This window comes from Crocodylus siamensis, chromosome 8, assembly GCF_052110815.1.
Source record: "Crocodylus siamensis isolate JL-2025a chromosome 8, ASM5211081v1, whole genome shotgun sequence".
Classification (NCBI taxonomy): Eukaryota; Metazoa; Chordata; order Crocodylia; family Crocodylidae; genus Crocodylus; species Crocodylus siamensis.
The window spans coordinates 12,166,439-12,182,811 of NC_143402.1; the positions used below are offsets into that span (position 1 = coordinate 12,166,439).

General features: G+C 37.6%; 1 protein-coding gene across 4 annotated transcripts in view; it reads right to left on the bottom strand.

The window, feature by feature from the left end:
- Positions 1 to 838: 838 nt before the first annotated feature.
- The window catches only part of THOC2 (THO complex subunit 2), an 81,771-nt gene continuing 66,236 nt past the window's right edge, over positions 839 to 16,373 (bottom strand). For all 4 annotated transcript variants that reach the window (XM_090060154.1, XM_090060151.1, XM_090060153.1 and 1 more), the window contains 9 exons: positions 15,318 to 15,754; positions 13,022 to 13,080; positions 11,447 to 11,482; positions 6,805 to 6,942; positions 6,112 to 6,181; positions 5,858 to 6,015; positions 4,769 to 4,845; positions 4,617 to 4,664; positions 839 to 1,687 (listed from right to left, as the gene is read on the bottom strand). In XM_090060154.1, the coding sequence (XP_089916280.1) occupies positions 4,637 to 4,664; positions 4,769 to 4,845; positions 5,858 to 6,015; positions 6,112 to 6,181; positions 6,805 to 6,942; positions 11,447 to 11,482; positions 13,022 to 13,080; positions 15,318 to 15,754 (1,003 nt within the window). In that variant the 3' untranslated portion in view covers positions 839 to 1,687; positions 4,617 to 4,636. The remainder of the gene's footprint in view (positions 1,688 to 4,616; positions 4,665 to 4,768; positions 4,846 to 5,857; positions 6,016 to 6,111; positions 6,182 to 6,804; positions 6,943 to 11,446; positions 11,483 to 13,021; positions 13,081 to 15,317; positions 15,755 to 16,373) is intronic.

Consider the following 16,373-nt stretch of genomic DNA (forward strand, 5'->3'; position numbering starts at 1 on the left):
TTGGCTTTGAGAGGTAACATTACTCTGGAAATGTTACTTGCATTAAAAAAAAAACAACAACCCACCATTAAGCTATCTTTCCTGCAGGATATTAGAAGGAATGTGATATGGTGGCATCTCTAATGAACAAGAAAGACCCTTAATACCAAATTTAAAAAAAATGTGGAATTAAAGGCAGAACGCCAACAGATTACTGCTATTAACATAATGAGATTAAGCTCATGTTAAATGACAAGAATCAATTCAGTCACTGCACTTACTGGACTCATTCCCTGATGTATACGGAACAGCCAATCCTGAACATTTTTATTTGTGTTTCAATACTCAGGCAAGTAAAGACCACTCCCTTCAGTAACCTTTATCTTCAACACATTCTTCTGATACAAAAAGAAATTCTTATCCTCTTCTTTACAGCGTAGAAAAATACTGAAGATGGATAAGGAAGGCTGAATTTGAAAGAGGATATTTAGATTAGGTTGCTTTTCATAATTCACGGTTAAGGTCAATTAGTAGATCTATTTGATTACAGACATCACTGAAACAGTCTAATTAATAACTACAGGCCAGTCTCGTCTATTGCTGTAGATCAGGTCTGAACTCACGCGCGTGAGACCCGATCTACAGCAACAGACAAGAGTGGTCTGTAGTGGAGAGGGACATACGTGATTAGTGCGTCTTTTCCAGCTGTTGTGACCTGATCTGAAAAGCAGATAAACTGAAAGCGTATCTAGTCATAACAGAAGAATTTTAAGGGAGGAAATAAGTCTACACACCAAGCTTCATTAGTACTACCCTTAACCAATAAAGTGACACCACACACACAATGATTTACGACCCATTGAGAAAACTATTGTTTATTTAGAAAAAAGGTTACACTGGTAGAATTCAGCAGATAAAAAAAATTCTTTTTTTTTTTTTTTTAAAATGTCATTGTGAAACTTTTCAGACTAAAGATCAGCGATACAAAGCTCCTGTAGCTGTAGAATTGAAACCTAATTTATTTCAGTTTTGAAGAGAGTATTTTCCAATTTATCTAAAAACATCATGACAAACAAAAGGTGTGGCAAGGGACAATGGAGCGCAGGTTGTTTATTTTTTTTTCTTTCCTTTTTTTTTTTTTTTAAACAGGTAAACGTTGTACACATAATATACAAATAATTCCTACGCGTTGCATGAAAACAGTGCTCCCACTTGGTTTTAGTCACTGATATTAAAAACAGGCCAAGTAATAAATAAAAACTGAGTTTGAGTTTAAATGAGGTAAATTCAAAAAAGGTTCAATAACTGTTTATTTGTGATTTTCAAACATCTAAAAGAATGCAATTCAGATTGAAAGAATTACTAAATTCAGGTAGTATTCAGACAACCTAAAGTGGAACTCTGTACACATGAAACCTCATTTGCACTATGGCAACTGTTTGTTTGCAGCACATTGTGCTAAAATATGGAATAGGTAACACTTTCAGCCAGGTACTGAAAATAAATGTGTAAGAAACTAAGCAACAAGTTAAAATACAGTAATGTACAACTCAACAATTAAATCTTCAGCATGGGGGAAATAAAGCAGAGAACTGAATAATTTAAGGAGATGCAGATGGGTCCTCTTCATTCACAAATTTCTGTGCAATCTATATTCTGGAAAATACATTTCTGGTCACAGCTGAATATCTTCCAATTTCAACCTCACCTACAATAAATACACAAGCCAATGAATTTTGATGCCATTTCTAAAGAGTTAGGGGTTTCAGAACTTACTAGAATTGATTTCATTCACAAGCCAAAGACTGAGGAAAAATGAGAAACAGTTTAATTGGCTACTCTGATTTATTGACAATTACAGCAGTTTACTACTGCGTAATGAGAACTACACTAATGGAACTAAACACAATCAGGCACTGGGTTGTAATAAAAACTCTTGCTTAACTTAGATAAAAATACAAGGAAGGAATAGTGACTTGTCAAAGTAAAATTCAAAAGCTGTTGTAAAAGTGCACTATTTCAAACAGATTAATATCCCTAAATGAGACATGAGCAATAAAACGCAGTGAATCAAATCTCACACACATTAGGAAGAATGTAGTAGAAGCAGTTAAGCATTTGGCAGAAATATAATTAGCCCCCACAATTCTGTGTGGCTGTAAAAGTACTTTTGCATATTTAGCCATGCAAATTAAAGACAGTAAGGTGAGTATGTTTTGCCAGATGTACCATTAATTTACTCCTGCAAAAATGTGATGTTTAACTGGCATTTACATAAAAATGTTTGTTTCTTAAACCACGACACGCAAACAGTATTTTACAGGCAAATGGGAATGCATTTCAGTTGTTAATATAAAGTGAATCTGTGCCATATTCAGCTTACTGCAACTATCCCAGGCACAGATCATGATCTGCTACAGCACCCTTCCTCCCAAAAACTCTTAGAAGCAAATTGTTATGCTTAGCCTCATTCCAAGGTCAAGCATGGCCTCAGGTGGACCAAGAGGGAAAATGAATGCAATAAAATAAGGGCTCTTCAAAAAGGGTAAAAATGAGGATCCCATCAACTCCTAAACGTTCAAATCTGGGACGCTTCTTTCCGTAGATGAGATATCTTTTATTAGATAGACATTCCTTGGAGAGCTCAGAACAGCAGAAAGACTCCCTATGCCTGACGGGCGCTTGTGCTCGAAAGCTTGCAAAGAAGTTTTCCTCGCAACTACTTAGCTGGTCTAATAAAAGATATCACCTTTACCCAAAGAAGCTTGCCTGCCTATGTCCTTAGACCAACATGACTACAACCAAAAATACTGCAAATCTAGGGACTGCTCACAATACCTCCATTTACTTCTCAGATGGTATAACAAAAAAAGCAACAGTCCCAAAACAGCTTGAACTGTAATTTCTAGGCAACTTCTCCTTTCTCCCAGGCCCCACTAACTGGTACAGTGTAGCAGCATATTCTTTGCTACCAAGAAAACCCTTAAGCTTTTGGGTTTAAACACCCTTTGTCAGGCTGAGGAAGTCTTTGCAGTTGGTTTGTGCTCTTCCTTGATGGATGGAGGAGAAAAGAAGCCAGAGGCTGGTCTGCATGCAAGAAAGGCAGTCAGTGAAGATGTAAATTGAGGAATCAGTGGGTGAGACAGCCTGGGGGGTCGGGGGGATGAATGTAGCTGGTAAATAAGTGGAGAAGTGTCTGGGGAGTCAGATGTTAAGCAAGCTATAAGATGTCACAAATCCCATGTCTATATTTAGTCCATAATTTTTTGTATCCAACTTTTTTTATCATCTATTTGAGTTGGTCTAATAAAAGATTTACCCAAAGAACCGTGTCTGCCTATGTTCTTAGACCAACACAGCAAAAAGCAGCCTCTCGCCTGTATGGTTTGGCTTGCATAGAAAGCTAGGGAAATAATTTCAGTGGCACGCAACGGGTGAGGTATCTTGTTTTGCAGATACCTCAAAAACTCTAAGAAACATTTAACTGAACATAAAAAAAAAAAAAAAAGAGTCTACTTCAACCAAATTCTTCCTTATGTTCACTTTCTGCAAATGCATAGGCTTCAAATTAAACTAGACACAGGAACAATTCATCAAGTAAGTCTGAATGGAGGACAAATGGGAGACAATTACAAACTGCTCATGGACCATTTGTAAAAAGAGAGAGAAAGGCTACATTCTTTGAATAAATTTGCTGAAGATTAATCAGTCAGTGCTAATATTTACCAACCACAAATATACATTCTACAGAATTAAACCCACCCACTACAAAGAGGGTGGACGTGACAGGTAACATCTTTGCCTAGTCAGATGGATTGACTGGTTTCCAATCCAAGAGACCACCCTTCTTCGCTCCCTAGAAACTAATTTAGACAAATGGTGGGTTGAGGCTCCTGAAATACCATGAAGCAGCAGAATTAGTCTGATTTTTAGCTTTCAGCTCTGAATTCCAGAACTAGGCCTGATTTTAACAGCTTTTATTGGATTAAATTAAAAAATGTATTAAAATGGTATGCATATGGAAGAGGACGCCAGGAAGACTAATTTGCTTTTCTTGGAAACGCAGCTTATATTTCAACTCAAACCTGAAGTCAATTTGAAATGTAGGCAACAAAAATATATTCTGAAGTTGTTGTCCAGCTGTAAAGATGAAAAACAACTATACGTAAATTGTTCCCTTAATGTCCTATCTTTGGAGGGACCAAAGACTATATAAAAGTATAGCATGAAACTTACCAGTGCTTGCAAATAATTCTGTATCCCATATGGTGCTAACTCACTAATAAGAGATCGTCTGCAGCAAGCAGACGATACCAAGGCCGCGTATATTACAGTAGCCTGTCTTCACCTTGCCGCAGGACCCTAATCTCTACATTTCCATTTGCTGCAATCCTACCCTGCAACACTCCTTGCTTGCCCTGGCACTGCTGTTACAGTGGGACTTGTGGAAAACCTTGAAAACAGCTTAGGGAACAGCTGTGTCCTTTATTTTTCTGTCCCGAGGGAGCTCTCTTTTGGTTGCCACTAAGGTTTCTATACCTTTGAGAAACCATTCTGGCCCTTCTGCCAAATAATAAGAGAGACCAGAGCAATAGTGATAATCCAGATACAATCCATTTTGTGAAAATAAGTCTTACCTTGATCAAAACAGTCTTCATTATCTGTGCTTGTCTGAAGATTTATGAGTGGATTAGGCATTAAGGAAAAATGCTTTTTTAATCCCTTAAAAATTAAAAATAATGTTACTTTATCTTTCTAACATAGGTATTTCAGATAATAAAAAGGATATTGTTTCTTTTCTTCTTTCCCTCCTGTGCTGTCCCGTTTTTCTTTTTTTTCTGTTTTTTCTTTATCATGTCTGGACTCCTGGAAAAAATACATTGCCGGGAAACAGTTTAAAAACTATGCTCCATCATTATTGGCAAATAATTATTCTGACTGCACAAAAAAAAGTAATGATAAACTATGCTAGCTACAGTCATCGGGGCTGGTTAATAAATTCTGGATTCTAAAAGTGATCATTTAAATGAGATGCTATCAAATACTGAAAGGCAATGTAGTATGCACATCCTTATTTCAAAAAGCATAGCTGATCACTTCTCCTGAATATCTTAACTTCTCCTTGCTTACTCTAATATTCACTATGTGTCCTTGTAAGTGCAGCTTCCAATTATCAATTTAACACTGTGATATACTATAAACAATGATCTTCAAATACCTGGTACATACAAGGGCTACAGTAACTGCTATTGTTTCAAAGTTGTGACCCTTGAAAACTATCATATTGAGGAGACAACTGTGCCAGTATTTAAAGAGATGCTCATGTGGCTTTATAGACATAGTTATATAGAGATCTGTACTTGTGCTAGGGGTCAAATCAGCTTGTTTTACATTTAAAGGAGCAAAGCTAATCCCAAACTATATAACATGCACATTTCATGGGCCAGCTAAAAGCAAACTTGTCCTACATATTTCTTAGTCAGCTATGGTAACTTCAGCAGAAGATATACTTAAGCAAGGTCCCTTTTTCCACAGAAAGTCTTTATCCTTTACCTATTTTTTTACAGTGTACAAACATATACTACAGTATTTGGAAGCTTAAAAATAACTTCTCAGTATCTTCTGACACACATCGCCTCTACTGTTGCTGCTGCCATGAAGAGTTGCCCCCAGGAGTCATCCTGTCAGAGGTGCCTTGTGAATGTGGTGAATGTGGCTAGCTGGCCAAAAATTCCACTTGAGCCCCTGCCATTCACAATATCTGTCTCTAATCCAGGCTGCCGTAAACATACTGTGACAACCAAAAGTTATTTTTAAACTCCAAATGAACTAGCACAAACTGTTTCAATGAAAATGTCTACAATTTAATTCCTTTTACCTTTTTGCTACCAGAGGAACTTTTTTCCATCTTTTCAGCTTTAATCGAATCACCTTTGTCTTTCCCTGAAGATTTTGATTTGTTCTTTTCCTTTTCCTTTTCATTTGAACGAGGCGAGTCAGAGGGACTTTCACTTTTACTATGTTTGGAAGAACCAGCTTTGAAAAACCACAAACAAGCAAATATTAAATCATAACAACCTAGGAACAGAAAAATGAAATAAAGGACAGAAAAGTGAAATTAAAAAAACGTACTTGTTCCATTTTCCTCTTTGCGCCTTTTGGTTGAATCTTGCTGCACCTCCCGATCACTATTTGAATGATCCTAAAGCCAAATATAATTACAGAAAGTTACAACATTAACATGCGGATTTCTTTTAAAAAAAAATCTGTTTTGTAATACATTATACATGCTGCATTTTAAAAATGCTTAAAGATAAATGCATTAGTGAAGGTTGTTTAAAGTTTCTGGAATTAATCATCTTGAAATAGAATAATAAAGTACAGTTTAGAATATGATAATATCAAACACTGACCCCTCAAGCTAGGAATAGAACAAATGAAGAATAAACGCAGCTGAGGGTCAGTCACTTCTGTTTCTGTAGACAGAATTACCCATTACTAACTTTATAGCTTAGAGCACGTCTGCACTGTCAGAAGGACCACAGTAACAGGCATGGCGTGTTTTACATCCTGAAATGGATACAGTGCATCTTCCCTTAGACTGCCATTGGGCATGCACCAATAAACACACCAGAAGAGAATGAATTCACTGGCATGTGGCCAGCACCGCAATTTCAGGATACAACATGAGGAAAGCAGTCATGCTGTTCCTCACTGACAAATCTTTCTGGCACAGTCCCTGATAGTACAGATGCAGTCTCAATGTCAGAAGTTATTCATGGATGTACCAACTTTCTAAGCTAGCTCATAAAAAAGGTCACAAACCCTTTTCCGATCTTTCCTGTCCTTTTCATCTTTCTTCTCTCTCTCTCTGGATCTTTCCCTTGACTTGTCCAAATCTTTCTTGTCCACTTCTCTCTCCTTACTCTTGGACAATGTTGGAGTAGTGTGGTTAATGTAGTGCTGTTAAATTAAGGCAATATTACTGAAAATTAATGGGTCTTGCCACATGTGCACATGAAAAAGATCTATTATTTACTGTACCTAACGTAAAGAATAGAAGATAAACATTACTACTTCACAGGTAAAGAGTATGAAAAAGACCTTAGTTTAACCGTTTGTTGAGGTATTATGGTATATTTTTTCCAAAGCTTATTAAAAGTGTCAATTTAAAACCTAGCAATTTTTCAATTTCCATCATGGAGAAGAATCAGCACTGGTTTGAGCAGAAGATAAAATGTTGTTATACTAAAAACAAACATTCTTCTTTTTTTTAAAACCAGCATACCCATAGCAACACACACAAAGCAATAAAGGTTGATGCTGCCAGCACATACCTGGCCTTACTATGGGACACTTAATATATGGAAATGCTGACTTTCCTTTCAGCACTACAGGGTTAACGATAACATCACTTTACTTTGGTAACTGTTGATTCATTTGGTTAACCGGCACAGCTGCCCTAAAATTATACATTTTTTACACCAACATCTGAAGAAATTGCTAATTTTGGCTAATCCATGAACAAAATGCAGCAAACTATCAGTTTCTTAAGGTATATGAATTGCCTTTAAACAGTATTCTTAAACTACAAAATGTTTGTTAACTGTTTGGAAGATGCCATGACAAATGAATGAGTTCTCCAACTACACTACCGTAAAAAGAAGCACAAGCATGGTGGCATCTCATTCAGGCCCCAAATGCTAAAACTACAAAAGTGGAGACACGAATCCTTGCCAGTTTGTTTTGCAAGGCTGGCATACTAGAATGACAGTGCCTTAAAAGAGAAGTACATCTCAGTCACTCTTAATGGAAACATCTTAGCCCAACAGGCCTGTGTTTAATATACTGACCATTTTGGGACAGGGAAAGAAAAAGCAAAAACAAGCATTATAGAATTATTTTTTTGAATCGTTAATGTCATATCCTTGCATTAAGCGTAATGTGGGATAGTCTTTAAAAGCAACAATTTTCATATTAAAAGTTACTGTAGGCATGATTTAGGTCTATTACTAAAATCATTTTTTTCTAATGTTTACAGCAGAGCTGTTCTAGTTGCATAAAAACCTCTGAGTGATTACAATGCATTCTTAACATTTTATGCACAAAATACACATTCATGCATTTTGATAAAAAGTCATATCAGTGTGAGTGTTTTACACTCAAGTTCAAACAATACTACATAGGCATGTGAAAACCAGCAGCTAATATTTGTGCAGTCCTATTTCTACACATCATCAATGCATATGAATTCAAATGGAACTATTTGATTAGAAGTGTTTTTAGAGAGTTTTCTCCTACAGTTAATCCCTTGCTGGAAATGAGGATGTTCCTAACAACATTTAGAGGACATGAGCACAATTTAGAGTACAATTAAAACAAGCTTATTAACAAAATTGAAAGATATTAATAACTGTGCATTTTAAACGAGCCATGCTAAATAATTTGTTCTATATCAAAACAGGATATATACTGGGCTGGTTACTCTTGCACTAAGAATCTTTTACTGTGGGTATTTTAATTTGCTTTTCCTTTATGGGACTCTGATTCACTCACTCTCCTACCTCAATCACTGTACCTTCAACCTTTTTTATTGACTACTTTTCTTTTACTCTCTCTGTCAATGCCCTCACTGGTTTTTCTTCTGTCCCTCCTAAATTTACTCCCTAGGCAAACCTATTCATGCCTATCATTTCTGCTCTTACCTTTGTATCCATCAGATTCTAAATGCATTTTCTTAAGCTAGCCCTGCACTTGGTAAATCCCAGTGTTTCCTTAAAATGAAAGTGCCAGGCAACAACTGTTCCTTCCTCCTGAACCCTCTCCCACACTCTGCCTCTGCCATGCCCACTACCCTCAGGGACCCTACTGTCACCCACCTCTCACAATTTCCAGGACTTTGATCAACTATGTTGCTTTTTTCCCCTCACTGGCAGTGCTAAAAATCACACACAACTGCCACTAGACACAGAAGTATTAAGTGTTTTAGTTTGACATACTACATCACAGAAGTTTTCTTCATTATTAGAACTTTTATGATGTTGTTACAATAAAGTATTTGAACTTGCTTCTAACTCAATGTTTAGATTTCGTACTACTGTTGCAAGAGGATAAGCAATGGCCTTTATGAATTAATCAAAACAGATTCAGTGTCAATGTCTTAAATCTACAGAGGTTTCAGCATGGGTTATTTTTAGAGGTTTCAGCACTGGCTGATTATTTTTCCCCTGACACCCAAGAAGTGCAGACCGCTTACAGCACAAGATGCTGGAACACCTACTCCAGAGCAGGAAACGACTCTGCTCTAGGTAAACTTCTAGGTTTTCTATACCAGAATACACCTACATACCCAATGGCCTCATATTTAACCATCAGCTAGAATTCCTCTTAAATTATTCATTCTGGTTGGAAAAAATATCGAAGAGGGACGTTGTTGAAAGAAGTGCTGACGATTTAATGCAACACTTATAAAAGCATCAAAAGAAGTTCAGCACTCAATTCCTGTTATCTTTCAATGGGACTTACGCATTACATTTCTTAGGAGCTACTAAAAATCCCATCCTTTATTTTTACACTTGGGGAACAAGATGACTCAAGTTGCCTTACTTCATAAACAGGGTCCGGGACAGTTCATTTTAATCAGAGCAGGAAGGAACAACCAGAAGAGAAGTGGCTAAGTAGGGCTGAGAGGAAAAGCACTTTGTGAAAAGTAAAATTGGAAAAAAAAATGTTGTAACTTGCAACCCAATCTATATGAACAGTCAGCAGCTAACACTGAAACTGAACTGTTCATTCTGAATTTGTAGAATATTTTGCATACATTTAACTTATTTCTCTTAATACACACACACACACACACGCGTCATTATAGAAATCATTAGATAATGCTAACTTCTTAAATTTAAGAAAATAATTTGATCACAGCTAATATGCTGGTGCAGGGGGGAAAAGGGAAGTTGACCCTATACGTCCCAATTGTCCCAGATTTGAAAAGACGAGAAAATGTTATTGATTTCTGAAGCTGGATGGGTATGTTTTTAAAAGACATTAAAACAAGACTTTAAAAAAAAAATGTTGGGTTTGTCTCAGAATTATGTTGTCAACAATAAAAAAAAGAATTTGGGGCCCCAAAAAACTTGAACTTCTCTCTTCTTATCCAAAATACACCTGGATAATATTAGATACAATAGTATCTAATATTGAAAACAAACAAATACACTAGCAATTGACTGCTGCAGAATTACTGATACAGTTTTAAAATATTATAAACACAAACTTTACCTAAAACTTACTTAGGCAAACTGCACTTAGAAGGCATAATAGTTGATGAGAGGCATAATTTACAGAAGAGTGAGTAACAAATTCTGTATTTTCAACTAGTCTGCCTGTTTATAATTAATAAATTCAGAATACCAGATAAATTATAAACTAACTGGGAAACATCCACAAACTCTAAAATTATGATCAACATTTCTGCTAACTAACTACTCTCTGTTACTTAATGCGAGTTTGCCAAAGCTAAATCTCCATAATGGCTTGGTCAGTTTTAGTTTCAATTGACTTTTAAACCCATGCTCAATTAAATAGCTCCGAAGAGGCTTTAAGAAATTTAGCATATTTGTAATAAATGCTGTGAAAGTGCTATGCTGTTCATTACTGTTGTAGCTGAGCATATGAGATAACTGTCCTGTCTTTAAAAAAAAAAACAAAAACAAAAACGTAAGGTGTTAGGGTCTTTCTCCAAAAAATACCACACTGTAGTAACGTCAAAGAACGTAACCTGTTCTAACTACAATTCTTTGGTATTTTTTTAATTTGAAAGGTATTTAAATAAAAAACAAGCATGAAAGTAGGACAACCCAGTTGGTAGTTATCGTGTTTGGAAATACATGGCAACACTTATAGAGATGCACGAAGGCAAAAAGCACACTGCTATTCTACGTGCATGGCCAAGTATATTTATTAATGATATCCTGTTACTATTATACATTATGTTAGGTGAATATATTTGTGGGCTCAGAGAAAAAGGAGAGAGAAAATATGCAACTGTTTTTAAAAAAAGGAAAGGGACTAGCAATTTGACTCTGGCAATAAGAATAATATAACTGCCTTGCTGTTTCTTTCATACAAAGCAAAACTAGTGGAACAATTAAGATCTCCAAAATAAACACATCTGAGGAACATTAAAAGATGGTTAATTAAGGATCTGCCACAAAAGTCTATGCTGATCGCACTGTACCAAGCACATTTCATTTTTGGTGTTCAGAAACTAAATGCACAAGCAATAAGCACATAAATACAAGTTTTGAATGAAAAAAAACCTACTGCTAAGTTAGCATGTACAGTACTGGAGTTCTTTTAATAGTTTATTTTGTCGTGTATGAATAAATCAATCGTACACCCAAGATTGAAGTCCCTCCACAACAAACATAGAAGGAAACTTTGGGGGCGACTAAAAGGTTCAAACCTTTGCTGAAGAGTCCTTGAGTTCGCTGAGGTTGTCCTGTAGAAAATGAACGGAGATGACACGTAAGCTGGTATAGTTTTCAGAAACCAGAGGAACTCTGGGAAGCATGGCCGTACCCTCGAAACAAAAAACAGCTACTCCTTCTGGAATAAATCTGATGTTAATACTTTATACTGAACAAGGCTAAAAACTAACAGCAAAATTCACATCTCATTTCTAGACTGGCCTATATCATTAAGACTGGTCTATATCAATAATGAAAACTACAAAATTAAATCTGCATACATTCAATTCTTCATAAAATATCAGAAACCCACATTCCCCACAAAGATTTCAAAAATCTTTGAAAAAAATCAAAAATTAAAATTCTCAACCTAATAGAATCATGGGTGAAACAAGTATTTCAAAATATTACGTCTTCTCCACTTATGGTTAAATGTGGTAGAAGTGACCCTAGAATGATATTAAAATGGTAATTTGTAAAGTAACATATAAAGTAAAAACTGTTCAAAAGTACATTTAAGTTTCTAGCGCTATCACTTAATTTCTCAAAACTGATTTTATGCACTTTTTTACTTTTTGTTTTCCAAAATTAATCTAAGTCTTAAAGCAACTCTTCTACAGAAAATAATTTTTTTTCCAAGGAAACAAAACAAAGCAAAAAAAAATTGTGTTTTTAAGCTGGTAAGATGGTGAAGTTTAAACATCCCACATAATCCATCACAGTGCTCTTGATGAAGTATTAGTAACTTACAGTTTTAAAGGTTCAACGTACTGCAAATTCAAAGATTCCATGTACATAGATGGTTTAGAAATAAAATTAAATATGGAGCAAGGAATGGCTACCCTGAGTCTTCAAGTAGGCTACACCCACGGTTTTGTGCTGCGCTTGAATGCCTGGGGTTTCTCTTTGCTGGGTGGTAGGCTTGGTTGCCACATCTGGTTTTATCGTAACGCAGGGCTCAACATGGTGGGAACCCATTGGAATATAAACAAACCTCGAAGGGAAGGTACAACAGAAGCTGCATGCTCACTGAATATACACAACTACAGGAGAACTGATCACCAAGGAGACTTTAAAATGGAACTCCTTTTCAAGACTCCTCCTTTAGAAGGCACACATCGGTATGATGCTCATCAAGAAGCCTGATGAATTCAGAGGTATTGTATATCCCGTGTCATCCAGGAAATCTTCAGTGCTATAGATTCTTCAATTAGTGCAGAAAAATATGCTCCACTCTGCTGCAAAGACTCATTTGCTTGTAGCTACCATTGCACTCCAAAAAAACTGACTGCTTAAAACAATGAGGCACTTCTGTGTAAAAATTCTCTTGCCATTTTCAAACACTATTTACAAAATTTCTGCTAGGTCCTTGAAGCTTTACTTTTTCTAATTAAAAATATTTAATAGAAAAAATAGTCCACCAATAAAGAAAAGGAATGCATTTTCTAATGCAATATTAAACCTCCAGTGGTTCCAGGGTAAACTTGGCACAAAACTTGAAGGAAGTCGGACACTGGCATTCCAAACTCGTGAGCCTAACATAGGCGCTGCCTTCCTCAGGCTATACTAACCTTTACTGTTGAGGAATGTGATGGAGAAGAATGGGTATCAACTTTGCGGCGTTTTTGTTCTAGAGGAGTAAAAGAAAACAGAAAAAACAGTGAGCAACAAAAGCTTAACAAAAGCAGGGAATTTCAAAACTCAAAAGGAATTTAAATTTTGAACTAAAGATTTGCTACAGAAGATGATTTAGTTCCTTTGATCATCTAGAGAAATCAGCAAGTCTGGGTTCCTCTTATTCCATGATTTCCCTAACTTTGCTGTAGATCCTGCTCTGGAGTTTAAATGTTCATTTAAAATAACGTATTAATAACCTGCAAGGTTGTGAGGTGGGGGGAAGGGTATGGTGGAAACAGATGCAACCCCATTTTTCTGAGCTTGCTAAAAGCCAACAACAATAAGGAGATGAATTATTTCAGTCACCTCAGCAGTTTTTCATGCCAAACCTCAAAAGTGACTTAAATGACAAAGCTGTTAACCATCTTCCTAATTACTAGAATGACTCTGTGCCCTGCAAAGGCCCCAAAGCCCCACCTTTTCCCCACCTTTTAACCTACTAGATACCAGACTCTTCCCTTCTTCCCCACCCAAAACCCCTTTAGTGCTAAGGACAGAAATTACACATAAACCAGTATGTGTAATTGGAAACTGTAACTTTATACCTGTAACAGAACAGAAGCTCAGTGCACATAAACCAGTTTCAAAACAGCTGAAACCAGTTTAAGAGAAAGCTGGGTTAATGCAGTATCAGACTTAACTGATTTAAGATAAACTGGTCTATCACACTTCTGTTCTAGATCCCCTCCTGACTCAAGTTAACTCGCAGTCCCCAGCACCCCAGGATGCTTTCTTTCCATCTCCCCCAGTGTGGGCAGGCTAGCCTTGGCCCAAGCTGTATGCTCCAGTGAAGCAGGGCTGGTTCCACCCCCAGGCTGTCACAGAGCTAAGGCAGCAAAGCCTCTGGTCCCTAGCCTGTGTCCTGTCATTAATGTCAGCCTGGTGGAGGGCAGGGGGAATCCCCCCCACCAACCCTGGCCCCCCAGTCATCTGCAAGGGTTGCCCCCTCCTGCAGCTGGACCACTGCAAGTCACTGAAGTGCAGGGGGAAGGGGGAGAAGCACTTCCCGATCCTTGGGCCAGCACCCTGGGCCAGGGTCTGCCCGTGTGGGGGGGGGAGGCCCATGCCTGCTCCCCCTGCCCCCAGCATGGGTCTGGCCAGCTGTGAGAGCATCAGACTGGCTGCTGAGCACCATCCCTTGCCAGTCTCTGATCTGCAGGAGAGGGGGAAGGAACCCCTATCTTAGTGCAGAGCTGGGGTCTGCTCCCCTCTCCTGCTGGCCCAGATCACTGTCCCTCCCTCAAGCTTCCCATGCAAAATGAGCTGTAGCTCAAGCACCATTTTTCAGTGCAGGGACACCAATACATGAGACACAGGAGCAAGGCAGCTTAATCGAATCTGCTCCGACGCATGGAAATTCCAGCATGGCAGCAGCCTTGCTGCTCATGTATAGGCACCCCGGATGTCAGTTCAGCTCCTTATCGGTTCCATCTACGCATCTTAGAGAAACTTGCAAACATTAAACTGATTCTGCCTCCACCTTTTTTGACTGTCTGTACTTAGCCCAGATGGATCCACACATTCCCAAAACAAAAGTTTTGCAACATTTAGATCATTCTTATGTAAACCTATAGCTTAAATGATGAAAGTGCTGATTTAGAATCTTCATAAGGATTATAAAACATGCACATAGCCCACTGTTTAAGAATTTTAAATACGGTTTTATGTCAGAGGTGTAATTACCAATTTCTACACCCTTGGCAGAGATGCTACAATGAGGGAGAGCTGGGGAGGATGAGCATGGGACAGTCTTCCTTGACCTTGGCTGCTGAGGCTGCTGCAGCACAGAACTCCCAACACCCCGGCTGCTGCTGCCGCAGTGCAGGCTCTCAAGGGGATGCCTGCTCTAAATCAGTGCCCAGGGCTAATGCCCCACTTGCCCACCCCTAATTACATTACTGGGTCCTGTAATATTCAGTGCCCATTGAAATTGGTGGGAGTTTGGAATACATCACAGCAAGGGAAAGACTACCTCCACAGTTTGCAAAATAATGGAAGTCAAGATCCATCACAAACCCTGCCCCACAAAATTAAAAGGTTGTAAATGATTACATGCCAACTAACTTTTAGGTATTGTCCTAAGCCCACTTCCTAAGTATTTTTAACTAGTCAGCAAGCTTCCAACGGTCTGTATATTTTCCAAAAGGCAGCTTAAGAAACAATAAAAAACAAAACAAAACAAGATTTTACCCCTTTCAGATTCTGATGTTTCTGATCGGGGAACAGGTGACTTCAAGGACCCAACTACTGGCATCTTTTCTCCTCCTTTAATATTTTCCTTGGATTTCATATCCTTCGCTACATCTCTTTCTCTGGATGGCTCCTTTTCTCTCTCCTTTTCAGCAGCTGACTTTGACTCAACGTTGATAACAACTGTCTTGGATTTTTCATCTTTTGGGGTTTTCTCTTCTTTCTTGATTTTTTCTTTCTCTTTGTCAGACTTTGGTGTTTTTTCCTTGGTCTCTCTTGCTTTATCATCTTTGATTGCCCGTTCTTCCTTTGGTTTATCTTTCCCATCCTTTCCAAGTGCCTTGGCCTCTGGAGTGGCAGCTGGAGTCTTTTCTTTTTTTTCTTTATCTTTTTCCTTCCCACCTTTTTCTTTGTCTTCTTTTTCTTTAATAACTTTGCTGTGTAAAAAAGAAACCCAAAACACAGTAAATACTCGTATCAGGTTTCATCACAAATTTCAAATCAGTTTTCCTTTTAAGTACAAGATGAAAAATTCTTCAAAATGACTAAATGAACAACAAATTTCTCAGTCCCTCAGTGTCCTTTTTCTCTTCTTCATAGCAACAAAGGGGATGCAAGGAATAAAATACTTGTAAGAGACTGGCAGGGTTCTAGAGCACTACAAATACAGTATGCATTACAAAACCCTCATTTTGAGGGTTATTTTAAATAACTGAGGTTATTTTACCCTAGTAGGCAGGCAAAGAGCAATACCAATTTCATGTGCCCAACCTGACCAGGAACTAGGTACATACATAGAGAGGTCTAGAGCCCTCTGCTCTTCATGGACAGAGCTCTTGGTGCTTAAATGAATCTTTAAACTTAATCCATTTAACATGGGTATTTCTTTAGTTCAACATCATTAAATAAATCGGGAAGTAAAATGAATTTCATTGCACATTTTGGAAGAAAATAATCTAAGTTATTCAAATCCATTTCAACTTCTCTGTCTTATGGATCAAGAGACTATAACTTGTACTTTTACACCAAGCAAAACGGACATTATTTTCACTTCTT